Genomic DNA, 13,658 nt, shown 5'->3' with positions numbered 1-13,658 from the left:
ACTAGTTTTATAGTTTGTGATTTTGACGGAATTATTGGAATTTTGCCAAATATTTTGATTTTTGAGAAATTCGGAATTAAATATCAAAATTTTAAAAATATAAATTTTGAAATGTATTTAAAATATAGAGCATGTCTTCAGTGCGTGAGATGAATGGTGCACGAGATGTATGGGCCTTTGGATTAGTACTTTTTTGTTGAAATCATAGTTCGGAATTTTGGAATTCTCGGAATTCCGACAAATCCAAAATCCTAAATTCATTAAATTTCAGATGATTTCAGGAAATTTTGGATATTTCGATTCTATATTTGGAATTCCGTTTTTTTGAAAAACCGAAATTCCAAAGTTTCGTTCGGAATTACGAACTATGGTTAAAATACACCCTCACCTCTGTGTGTGAGTGGCCCAGATTCATCTTCACTTTCTCTCTCCTGCGCACCCTAGATTTACCCTAAAATATAACGGAATAAGAGTTGGAATTCGAGTTTTTGAATTTGTCGGAATTCCAAAAATTCCGAAATCTTAAACTATGACTAGTTTATGAAACTCTTCTTTTCCCATATAGGCATGCAACATACTGTGCAGCGGTTTTTGGTCCCAGACTCAAGGATGATTGACAAAGAAATTTGAATCAAAAGGCCCTGTTTTAAATTTATAAAGGGTATATGCGTCATTACAAAATTGTCCACGTGATGTGTATGGGGCTTGAACTTTGGAATACTTGGCATGGACGAAATATGAATTCTTATCACCTATTGTACTACATCATCGACTTTTGGCACATAATTTGGGCCTTAGCATGTTGGTACCTGATTTTCAAAAATTTAAGCTGGAATTTGACTCGGTAAAAGCTGACTGACAAGTTAACACAGTCCACAAGCAATAATAATTTGTACGTCGATCAACGAGGAGCACTAATCATCACTACCTGTCTTCCTCCGTGAGTCCATGCTATCTCATATAATTCATATTCAATCAAGTCTGACCTCTCGTTAGATTAGAATTTAGAAGATATAAAAACGTGTAGGATTGGTTGTTACTTAGTTATAAGTTATAACTTATTACTTTGTATGCTTTGGTGATGAACTGGTGATGGTGTTATTGTAAAGTTACTATATAGGTAGCAACAGGTGTAAGTGTGTATAAAAAAAAAGCAGAAAAAATGGATTCAGCTAGAGAACCATTGTTTGGAGGAGGAGAAGAGAGAAAGAAAGAAGGAATATGGAACAAGGTGTTGGATATGGAGGAAGCCAAGACTCAGGTTTTGTTCTCAGTTCCAATGATTATAACAAACGTTTCTTATTACTCTATCACTTTGGTATCTGTCATGTTTGCCGGTCACCTTGGTAAGCTTGAGTTAGCTTCTTCTACTCTTGCAAACTCTTGGGCTACTGTCACTGGCCTTGCTTTAATGGTGAGTTACATGTTTACTACTACTTCAGTTCTTCTTGCTATAATTTTTGGTGTTCCGAATGCATAGTTTCCTGCAAATAAGTGTTGTAATCAAGCCCTTTGATAAAGTTGATGTAATTTCAGCTTATTGATCAGCTAATTCTTTATTATTATTATTTTATTGGCATCACCCCCACCATCAGCTTGTGGTGTTTCATATAAAATTTCTATGATGAACCAATTGATCTTGTATCTGTTGCTTAATTTTCTCTACCCCCGCTTTTTTAGCAATTTATTTTCATGAAGTGCATAAATTACTTTTTTTTAAAAATATATTTGTACACTATAGTAATCATCAATATTTACTTTGTAAGAGCATCTTGTTGACCAACCTTTACTCTGGTTTTGAAGCAGAGCTGTTCTCATTTCATTTAATTTTAATTTAAATATCAAAATGCATAAATTGGACATACTTCACAGAAGAGTTCTTCATTGCCTTTGCTACTTAAAATCACCCAATTATGAATGTTATAGAACAGATGCCAATGGCTCAGTTAGTCCACAAACCGTAAGAATGAAGAAACTATAGTTCACGGAATTTCGCTCTAAAATACGCCTGGTTAACTGACAGTAGTGCCTCCAAAAACAAGTTAAAACATTGTGGTACTGGTTAGAAAATATAATTTTAAACTCATAACTGTTAATGGAAGACTTAAAGATCAAACTGGTTTTATCTATCTTTTTGCTATTCTCAACAAGGTCATAGTAACAAAAGAACTTTGCTATTATATAATGAATCCTGTTATTCTCAACCATGTTTGCATCTTCCCAATTTCTTATATGGTGCTCCTTCTTGTTTCAGACTGGACTGAGTGGGGCACTTGAGACTCTTTGCGGGCAAGGATATGGTGCCAAGCAATACCGGATGTTAGGGATATATTTGCAGTCATCAATAATCACATCTTTCTTCTTTTCGATCATAGTTTCCTTCATTTGGTTCTACTCAGAACCATTACTAATTTTACTTCATCAAGAACCTCAAGTAGCGAAAATGGCTACTATTTATATGAGGCATTTGATTCCGGGGCTATTTGCATATGGGATCCTACAGTGCATCTTAAGGTTTCTTCAAACGCAGACCGTTATCTTACCTCTGGTCATATGTTCTATTGTTCCACTGGCATTTAATGTTGGACTTGCTTATGTCTTAGTTTATTGCACTGCTCTTGGTTTCAAGGGAGCAGCATTATCAGCTGCGCTATCATTGTGGATCTCGGTAATTATGTTAGGTTTCTATGTGAATTATTCTGAGAAGTTCAAGAATACATGGGAAGGACTTTCGATGGAGTGCTTCAAACATGTACTTCCAAGCATGAAGTTGGCAATCCCATCGGCCGTGATGGTCTGGTATGTGACATTGTGATATCTACATTTTTTATCTCACGGTCATTGTTTACCAGGAAAAAAAAAGAAAGAAAGAAAAAAATAAAATAAAACAAAATAGTACAGTCATGGGCTTAATAGTCCACTCTGCTGTCACTCTATCAGAGGTTGAGTAATCATATAGCATATGACGAAGCCCATAGTTGACTTCCTTTTAAAGAGCAAGATTCCTTTCAGGATAACAGAGTACTCTGTTTATATTTTCATTTTCCACTAGGGATAAGTATAAACTTTGTTTTATTTGGTATTCATACTATCACAGTTTGGAGTACTGGGCCTTTGAACTTCTGGTGTTATTGGCGGGGTTGATGCCGAATTCAGAAAATAGTACCTCATTGATTGCCATGTGGTAAGGTTGCTTCACTCTTCACTCACGAGAACTTGTTGAGCTTAGTTGGATGATCACTTTTGTACCCTCTGCAGTGTGAACACAGAAGCTGTCACGTTTATGATTACATATGGTTTCAGTGCTGCTGTAAGGTATGTTGAGTAGTTTCTTAGGTATATAGCATTTTCAACTGATAAAAACTTACCCTTACTGTTAGACAGTGTACTAAAGTATAGACTTACTGTGACAGCACGCGAGTTTCAAATGAGTTGGGAGCGGGGAATGCTGATAGAGCTAAGAATGCTGTGTCAGTGACACTCAAGCTTTCAATCTTTCTTGCTCTTGTAGTTGTTCTATCCCTTATCTTTGGTCATAATCTCTGGGCCAGTGCTTTTAGTAACAGCCCTGTAATCAAGAAAGACTTCGCTTCAATGACTCCCCTACTAGCGATTTCCATATTATTTGATTCTGCACAAGGAGTTTTATCAGGTGACAGTAATATGCAAGTGGTTTATGGTAAATTCTTTTCTTCCACTCTAATTGTTTCTGATGCACAATATTTGACTTTGCAGGGGTGTCAAGAGGATGTGGGTGGCAACACTTGGCCGCTTGGACTAATTTGGCAGCCTTCTATGTTATTGGCATGCCAATCGCGATTCTCCTGGGATTCAAGGTCCATCTGTATACTAAGGTCTGCTACTCATCCAATTGATGAGTTTGTTGTAATTTGTTTACATGATTTCTTCTAAACGATCTCCTTCAGCAATTTCATCTTTTGGAAGCTTTGCATTAGAGGAGTGCAAACTGAATTATGTTATTCTCCACAAGTCTCTACATTCTCCTTTCATATGTAGAAAGATGATGAGTGATCTAACATGTCCCTTTATCAATTATTTGTTGCAGGGATTGTGGATTGGTCTGATTTGTGGTCTCTTCTGCCAAGCATGCACTCTCCTGTTGATCACACTGCGCACAAATTGGACAAAACTGGAGTTGTCTGTTACTAGTGATAGAGAAAAAGCCTTGCTGGGATAGTTCACCCGAGACAGCTGCATAGTGCTTGGGATGAGAAATAAGCTTGGTACTTACTGTTCTGACAAGAACTACACATATTTGAAGGAAGTACCTGATACAAGATTGGTGTTCACCAACTGATGAATGACTATGTAGCCAGAACTTGCTAAAAAGAATCAGCATCGGGTTTTTGTCAAGTTTACTGACAAAAAAGTTATAACTTAATTACTTTAGAAGGCATATATATATATATATGAGAACCTAGATTAGCATCTCGGAAGCTATGCACATGCATTAAGCTTATTCTTTTTTGTGCCTTGTGTGTGTAAGAAGAAGGTGAAACTCTTAAGCATGCTGAATGCATGTTTTGATTCTATCTTGAATTTTTAAAAAGTCTTTTGGGGAATATCATCTAAACCGAAGGGAGGGTATGTAGTATGACATGTTTTGGTATTTCTTAAAGTGTAGAAGGCAGCAGAGTTCATGTTGACCGTTTGTGTTATCAAAAATTACAACCTATAAACTTATTGATCTAATGTTCTCTCTCTCTCGTTCTTTTCCTCTCTTTTTTCCTCCTTTTCTCTCTCTCTTTCTCACTCTTTTATCTCTCTTCTTCTTTCACTTCTCTAACCGCCTCTTGTCATCCGTTGATCTCTTTTTAATCCAGCGTTCCCTGTTCCTCCACATGTTGCGGCGGTTTTTTAGCAGTTAGGGTTCGCAGGCGAACCTGATCTACTGCAGCTATGCTGCTTTCCAGTTGGAAACTGAAGTATATCAAGGCATATGGTTTAGTTAATATGAGAAGAAGCCTGAGACAGGAAGAGCTGACATGCCATTATGCCAATCCATAAACAGGAGTCAATCAGTCAAACTGCGTTACTCCCCTCTTCGGAGCATTGTGTGTTTTCCTGACGATTTGCAGGTCATGCAGGAAATGTTCTATTGATAGGAAAAGTCCAACAACTTACCTGCCTCAACTCCCTCAAGCATGAGATGTTAGATGTATTATGTTCTTAGCAGTTGCGAGCAGTTTGGCATCTAAATATTTTTATTTTTATTTTTTAAATTTCCGATAAAGTGCATGTATATTTACTTGACCTATAATCCACGGGCTAGTGACTTTGCATCATATCTCCAGGTCCGTGTTACACCAAAAAAATTGCTTAACACGCGCCATCCTATATCATGATGTCTATCTACGGCTCTCGAGTATTTGATAAACAATATGATATTATTACAAATACTATCACAACCATTTTTGACAGTAAAAATTGTCAATGTATTGTGATATAAATGCTATAAACTCCACAAACTGATATATAGAACATGATCACCGCCAGGACCGGCTCTGAGATTGTGGGGGGCCTAGGCCAGCTTTTTGGTGGGGGCTTTGTAAAACCTAAAAAAGCTAGCAAAAAAATCATATGCAGGTCTTTATATATATATATATATACGGGCCGGCTAGGTAGACAGCAGAATTTCAGACAGCATCCGAACAGCAGAATATCGGCCGTTGGATCATAGCTAATCAGATCTGATGAAAAAACGATATTTCGAAGGGTCTGGGTTTCGAAATTCTACTTTTACGAAGGGTTTGGGTTTCGAAATTTCCTCCCAGCAGACACCAAACTAAAATCATCAACAAACTTAACAAACAACAAATTCAAAATCAAAACCACCGAAATCATCAACAACAAATCATCAACAAAATCAAAACCACCGAAAAACCCAAAATCAAACCCAAAACCTTTTATTTTCGATTTTCAAACACCCAAATTTAAAGAACCCATCTTAAAATTCGATTTGAAGAACCCAAAAACCCCCATTCTTGATTCTCACAAGGTATGTACTTTTGAAATATTTTGAAATATTTGTTCAATTTTTTTTTTATTTTTTTTTAATTGATACATGCGGTGTTTGCTAATTACTTGTTGTTTTAGTTTGTGTTTGGTTGCTAGCTGTTTGGTGTTTGCTGGAGGAAATTTCGAAACCCAAACCCTTCGAAATATCGTTTTTTCATCAGATCTGATCAGATATGATCCAACCGCCGATATTCTGCTGTTTGGATGCTGTCCGAAATTCTACTGTCTACCTAGCCGGCCCGATATATATATATATATATAATGCAGATCTTTATATCTATTAACACTACTAAGGGCTGTCCTTTACTGTGTTCTCAGAGCTCCATGTCATCTTTACAAATATTAAAAGAAAAATATGAAAAAATTATATTAATAACCACAAAGCATACCGTTCCGCTCACTCTCGCTATTTTCGTGTTGTAACTCTTGAGGAGTAACTACTTAATCTCTCACTGCAAATGCCCTCTTTCAACCCTCATTGTTTTCTAATATGTTTTTTTCCTTCCCTTTATTTTTCATTCAGGAAAATATGTTTTTTTCCTTCCCTTTATTTTTCATTCAGGAAAATTGGGTATAGGTACACATACGCAAATTTTTTAAGTTTAGAGGAAATAACAAACTTTTTTTTTGTTTTTCCTCTGACTTTTACAATTTTGACCTCTTTTATTAGTCCCAACTAAAGAAGCCAACTAGAAACCAACTACCAATAAAAAAAAAACTATGAACTAAATCAGTTACCAAAAGAGTAGTGGGTTAATCAAAATAACTAAAATTTATTCGAAATCTACAAAATTCCAATTAAAAGTGAGATGAATTTCTGGAGAGACCAAAACAATGTGGAAAACATCAACTTCAAAAACGGAAAAAATGTATGTTGATTACAACTAATTTCAATACAGCTTTAACAATTTAAAATGCATCTTTGATAATTTTGAATAGCATGTTTAAGCTTTGTTTGATGTAATTCAAATTGTGAAATTGTAAAAGGACAAATGGTTTTTTTTTATAAAACAATTGTATTATTTGATTGCAGTACATCTTGGAGCAATACACACGCACCCTTCCTGATGAGTGGCCTCGATTGACACACACACCCACAACCTGGACACATTAGATTTTAGTATTATTTATTTGTGGAAAAAATTGGCAGTTACAAATGAAATAAATAAGAAATTTTAAAAACAGTTAATACACCCAAAAAATGAGGTGTTGCTAAAATTGGAGTAGAATCAAAAGATAATATTAGTCTTTTTCTAGACAAAAAACACACTAAAAAAAGTGTCTAGAGCCCAATTTCTAAATTTTTCATTTACATCCATACACAAACATTAATACAAGACTGTGACTGTATATAAAAAAAAAATGTATGTTTCTGGATTTCTCTAAACATCTAATTTCTTTCTTAACGAAGCCAGTTTTGGTTTATGTTTCAAGAAGGAAAAGTATTTGGATACCAAGACAATAGGTCAAGGGGATCAAAGTAACAAGTTCGTTGCATTCTCTTAATCTATTCAAGAATAATAGTTAAATTTTAATTTGTTGTATTCTGTAAATGTATGAAAAATTGGTTGTGAGATGTGAAATGTGATCTACATTAAGGTGTACGTTCGATGGAATATGTATAAGAGGTCGATAAGGCGATTATTCATACTAAAATTTGGAAAAAGCATTTGTTTCGTACTCAATCACTGTCATACTACTTCATTTCAAACAATTAAATCAATTCATCAGTTTTAATATGGTTTCTTGAAAACAACAGAGAAATTGCTCTCTTCAGTTGCACTCTTCTTCCATTTTCTTCTCCTTCTTCAGCAGTTTCATCTTCCGAAGAAACTATACCATGTGTTGTTTGAGAAAATGCCAAAGAAGATATTACTGCATTGCTTACTTCATGTGTTTATTAACTTTTTAGTTTTATGTCCCCACTAGGCATTTTAGTGCTAAGTTAATCGAATAGTGAAATATTTGGGTTTAATCAGAACCGAATATGGAGTAGATAAAATTCAAAACCATCCATTTGACATTGCTGCAGTCGGGTGCATATTACGTTGGGGTTCTTTCTGCAATACCAGTCAAGTTTGAAGGACTGTTTCATTACATTGAAACTGCCACAATCTGTTGAGTATAGATCACCAGATGATTCCTTGGATTATTACGAGTATTCTATGCTGCTTTGTAATTTTGTAAAAAAACTCCACCATTCAACATACCTACAAGTTATAGAAGTAGTTGTGAGCATAGTACAAAATATCCCGATATATTGCGATATTTGGGGATATCTATCTAGATTTCAGAAAAAGATATATAAATATCACGATATGTTAAGAGATATATACGACTGCAAATATCAGTGATATTTTGACGATATTTGTGATATTTTGGGATATTTTGTGATATTTGGAGATATTTAGCGATATTTTGTATATATAACAATTTTATTTAATATTTACCATTATATTTTAAATAAATATAAATAATGTATCATGATATATCAAAAATATCTATAATATCTACGATATTTGTCGATATTTTAGATATATCCACGATACATAACTAGAAATTGAATATCGATAAATACCCCTATCCTAATATTTTGTACTATGGTTATGAGATGTCATAGAGTCATACTAGCGAGTACATTGTTAAAGCCATCTATTAAAACAGTTACCCATCTCCTTCCCAAAATTCTTTTCGTTTATATGTATCCAGTCTTCAGTTTTCTTACTCAATTGACGTCTGACTTATGAGTTTAACCATTTTTAGTATATTCAAAAACATTGTACTATTTCTTTTATCTTTCTTTTAAAAGGGTTCTTTGTTTATTGATTGTTATTGGTATCCTCTATTTTTGTGCATAAATTAAGACTCAACATTTGTGCAGTGACTTCAGTGCAAGCCTTGCCAACTTAATAACCATGTGTATAACATTGTTCCATATAAGCTTGCAAACAAGGTAATATTCCATTTTTTATTCTTCTTGGAAAAAAAATCTACTCTGCCTACTCTGTAAAAAACATTTCCTCAATTAAAGATAGAGGTTAGTTATGTCAGTGTGGGGTGCTAAAACAAAGATTCATGATGTTTGAAGAGTTACATTATCTTTTTCTCTGCAAGGCGTTCATCCTTGGGTTATTGGAGATATCTGGTCAGCAATATGGGTGTTGGGTGCTACAAAATAGGTTCTTTAAATATGAGGTTTTAATCTTTTTTCTTTTAAGGTGTTTATATAAGGGTGATTTAATATATATATTTATCTTTTGTTTACAGGGAGGAAAAAAATTAAAATTATATTTATGAGTGATCCCATACTCATATCCATCTCCATTTTCAGCGAGAGGAGTGCCTGATGACACTTTGATACTTCTTTGACTGGCGAAGCTTCAATTCATTGACAATCATTTTATATCAAAACGTCCTTTACTGAAGAGTAAAAGGTTGTGTTTGTCTCCTTGGAGTCATTATTGTAATGCTTGTGTATATTAATCTGATTACACAAATCCGCTCTCAATAACTTTTGGAATCTATTTCTTCTTTGATAAATGATGACAAGGTATTACCTCTCTCTCACTGATTATTTTCTATGTCGTTAAACCACTATAGCTATTAAATGTAATGTTTATATGAAATATTTTGATGGACCCCTTTTCTTTTTTTCTTCCCTTTATTCCGATGATTATTTTTCCCGACATTGTAACAATTAGACAACATTAAATACTGTCATCTTTGTTGACTGTGACTGCATTAGCTTTTAAACATTCACGGATATACATAGCAAGCTTGATATTGCAGGAATGCGCTACACAATCTTAATGTTGGAGAAACAGATTACTTTATTACTTACCTATAGTTTATTGATGTCTAATTTCATAATGGTTTTCACAATTTAATATTCACCCAGTAGTCCCATACTCAACCCAGTTTAATTTTTCGTATTGTATTCAATAATGTTTGAACCCAAACAATCCGTTTCATTACCATGTCTTTTGCAGTGCATAGTGTTGTGGTGCATTGCCACGACTATAGTTTCATGGTGTCTTTTGTTTTGTCCCCTCATGTATCAATAATGTATTTTGTGTATATTCTACGAGTAGAATTAAAACAATGTCTCATTTATTTAGATTATGCATATGACTGAAGCGTATCCGACATTATGTATAAATAGGATCGAAACTAGGTTTGAAACAAATTTTAGTGCGTAATTTGAGTTTCTTAAGTATAACAAGATGATATGCTTGTATAAATAGGATCGAAACTAGGTTTGAAACAAATTTTAGTGCGTAATTTGAGTTTCTTAAGTATAACAAGATGATATGCTGACCGAAAACAAGTTTGGCATTGATATGTTATGTAAATTTAAAAGATGTTAATAAGTCAATACATATATGGCAGCGGAGCGGATCGGAGGATTGCTTCTAGAAATGTTTGAAAGCCTCCAAAAGGCTGTGAGCACCATATGAAGTTTCGGAGATCATTGTTCTTCATTGAGATGAAACGGAAGCCTTTTGTGACTAGCACGATATAATATTGGCCGTCATTCTTATTCTTTCTTGCAATTGTTTGTCAGAGTTCGGGCTGTTCCTACGCTAAGTATGGCTACATCTTAAGTTTCTTAATAAAAAACAAAACATACACATCTAAGTTGCTTCCATGTGTCTTTTTTTTTTTTTTTTTTGATAAGTTTAATTTTATTAATGGGGTCAAGTGCAAAGCACAATTACAAAAAGTGATTGAGTTCCTCACCCTATAGGAAGAAAACTACACATTTGTACCCTTTCTGGAACCTCAAAACAAGTTACCTCTCTACTAGAACTACCTCCCCAGTATAACTCCAGGCCAGCCCAGCACCATGTCTTTGAAAACATAATTCCATCTCTGCCCAGATGTAGACATCCAATACCACAAGGTACCTTTCACTTCCAATATAGTTCCTGAATAGAAAGTTCCCGGTTCTTGAAGACATGGTTATTTCTGTTGGGGATTACACCAATACCAATCGGTTCCCCCACTACACAGATAACTTGTATGAACACACTTCAACTCTAGATAAATCTCAAATATCACAAACTACCTATACTAACATGCCCAACTCGCTAAACAACTATCAACAACAAATAATAATGTAAAGCAGTTAAACAACAAACCACAACACAAAGATTTACCGTGGTTCGCCAATGATGCCTACTTCCACAAGAGCCAGTTCTTAATAAAATGGGAAGGAAGATTACAATCTCTCCTTACAGTCTCTCACCTTACTAGATCACTCTTATCTCTTTCTGTGGTTGTATCTCTCAGAAAGGTTTCTCTCTTTGTTTTAGTCCGGATTCCAATCCCTCGACTTGTTTGGTTTCATTAGCTTAGGTTTTCCAAAACCTTGATTTTGGTTTTATCTCCAAAACCAAATTTCATGGGTATCCGTGAAGCAAGGCCCACAAAATTTATGCCTCGAGCAGCGAAGTGCAAAAACAGCTGGTGCCACTTTGCCTCATATATGTTACCGAACTCGAAGGCGAAGGCTTCTATCTATCGAGCGGCTTCCTCGACTTGTCAGCGCGATGCCGCGGGCCCGCCCGTTTAAATCGACTCCGCCTCCTCATGTGAGGGATAACTCCAACAATCTCCCTCCCCAACAAATGTGGGGGCTACCTCCATGCAATTGCCAAATCAGAGGAGGAGTGTCGCCATTCCGCAATAGCACAACAAACATCAAACTTACCTTTTGTGTAAGACTTTGGTCATCATATCCGACCCGTTCTTGTCGGTATGGATCTTCTCGATACACAAATGCTTGTCTTCGAAAGTACTTTCTAATCCAATGATAACGCGACGTATGTGCTTGGATCTAGAATGAAAACTCGGATTCTTGCTCAAGTGGATGGCGCCCGACCGTCACATGTAACTACAAACCAGCCGCTTTTAGCCTTAGTTCGTCGAAGAACCTCTTCATCCATAGCAACTCTTTGCAACACTCGGTGGCTGCAATGTACTTTCGGCTTCAGAAGGGAAGGGCAACACACTTTTGCAACTTGGATTGCCAAGAAACCGCTCCCCCGCAAAAAGTAACCGTGATAACCGGAGGTGGACTTCATCGAAGTCAACATCACCGCCATGTCGTTTTTAAGGGCTTACTTCCACCAAAGCACAAACATGATTTGAAGTGCCTTTGAGATATCTCAATATCCACTTAACACCTTCCCAATGTTCTTTACCCGGATTTACTGAAATCGCTTTACTACCCCAACGGCAAAAGCAATATCCGGTCTAGTACACACCATGGCATACATCGGCCAATAGCGGATGCATAAGGAATCTTTTCCATTTGACTCTGCTTCATGCTCACCCTTAGGACACATCTCTTTGGTCATCGAACTGGCCACCAAGCGGATAACCGACCGGCTTCGCTTTGATCCATGTTGAATCTCTTCAACACCTTCTCAATGTAGCTTTCTGAGAAAGCCACAACTTTCCACTCCATCAGTGTATTGCTTTGCTTGACCCAAATCCTTCATCTCAAAGGACTTATTCTTTCTTCAGCTTGATATCTTGTTGATGTTTGGGCCAACTATCAACATATCATCCACATAAAGAATAAAGCACAATGAAATCTCCATCCGGAAATCTTCGAACAAAGACAATGATGAAGCGGACTTCTTGTATCCTTGCTTCACCATAAAGGAGTCAAACTTTATGTACCATCGTCTCGGTTTTTCAACCCATACAAGCTCTTTATCACTTGCATACTAGGTGCTCCTTGCCTTTGACCTCAAACCCTCTCGGTCGGTCCATGTAGACATCTTCTTCAAGGTCTCCATGAAGAAAAGTCGCCTTAACATCTAGCCGCTCAACCTCTAGGTTCATACTTGCGGCCATACCCAATACCACCCGGATAGAAGTCATCTTCACTACAGAGAGAGAAAATCTCATCAAAGTCAATCCCTTTCCTTTGACCGAATCCGCTTCACAACAAGGGAGCTTTGTGCCTTGGGTGAGATTGTTCTCCTCATGCTTGACTTTGTATATCCACTTATTCTTGAGAACTTTTCTCCCTATGGGTTTCTCAACTAACTCATAAGTGTGATTCTTATGCAAAGAATCCATCTCGTCATGCATGGCCTTCAACCACTTTTCTTTATGCGTACCTTCAAGTGCCTCTTGATAGTACATAGGTTCTCCACCATCCGATAGTAGCAACGCACGTATGTGGTGGATACCTGGTTGAAGCTATTCTCCCTCTGACCTCCTTGCCCCATCCGGCCGGGTGCCTCGGGAGGATACATTCGCTTGCTCGGTGGTGGTTCATGCATCTCATCCGCATCTTCTATACCAATAGGTTCTATCCCATCATGAGCAATAGGATTCTCATCATGAGCTTCAAACTCATGGTTCTCTGCATTCTCAATGCCTTTCGCGACGTTCCTAAGGGAACCGGTTCTGAATCAACAAGATCATTGGTGAAAGCTTGTAGCTTCTCACCCTCCTCAAAGTCTGCTATGGTTTGGTCTTCCAGGAACACAACATCTCGACTTCGGATTACCTTCTTGTTAATCGGATCATAGAGTTTGTAACCAAACTTTTCATCTCCATAACCCAGAAAAATGCACTGCTTGGCTTTGTCATCAAGC

General features: G+C 36.4%; 1 protein-coding gene across 2 annotated transcripts; it reads left to right on the top strand.

Moving 5' to 3' along the window:
* Nucleotides 1-747: 747 nt before the first annotated feature.
* On the top strand, nucleotides 748-4,583 carry LOC147505193 (protein DETOXIFICATION 18-like). 2 transcript variants are annotated; one of them, XM_086557758.1, is made up of 8 exons: nucleotides 748-940; nucleotides 1,110-1,414; nucleotides 2,255-2,799; nucleotides 3,098-3,184; nucleotides 3,259-3,315; nucleotides 3,414-3,652; nucleotides 3,736-3,854; nucleotides 4,067-4,583. In XM_086557758.1, the coding sequence occupies exons 2-8, from the start codon at nucleotides 1,163-1,165 to the stop codon at nucleotides 4,196-4,198; spliced, it is 1,431 nt and encodes a 476-aa protein (XP_086413884.1). In that variant the 5' UTR covers nucleotides 748-940; nucleotides 1,110-1,162; the 3' UTR covers nucleotides 4,199-4,583. The 2 variants fall into 2 exon arrangements, with proteins under 2 accessions (XP_086413884.1, XP_086413883.1); XM_086557757.1 differs by having other exon boundaries at nucleotides 781-1,414.
* The last annotated feature ends 9,075 nt before the right edge of the window (nucleotides 4,584-13,658 follow it).

This window comes from Coptis chinensis, chromosome 4 (genome assembly GCF_015680905.1).
Source record: "Coptis chinensis isolate HL-2020 chromosome 4, ASM1568090v1, whole genome shotgun sequence".
Taxonomy (NCBI): domain Eukaryota; kingdom Viridiplantae; phylum Streptophyta; class Magnoliopsida; order Ranunculales; family Ranunculaceae; genus Coptis; species Coptis chinensis.
Note: the sequence above shows the minus strand (reverse complement) of the source record. Positions and strands in the feature narration are given on the sequence as shown.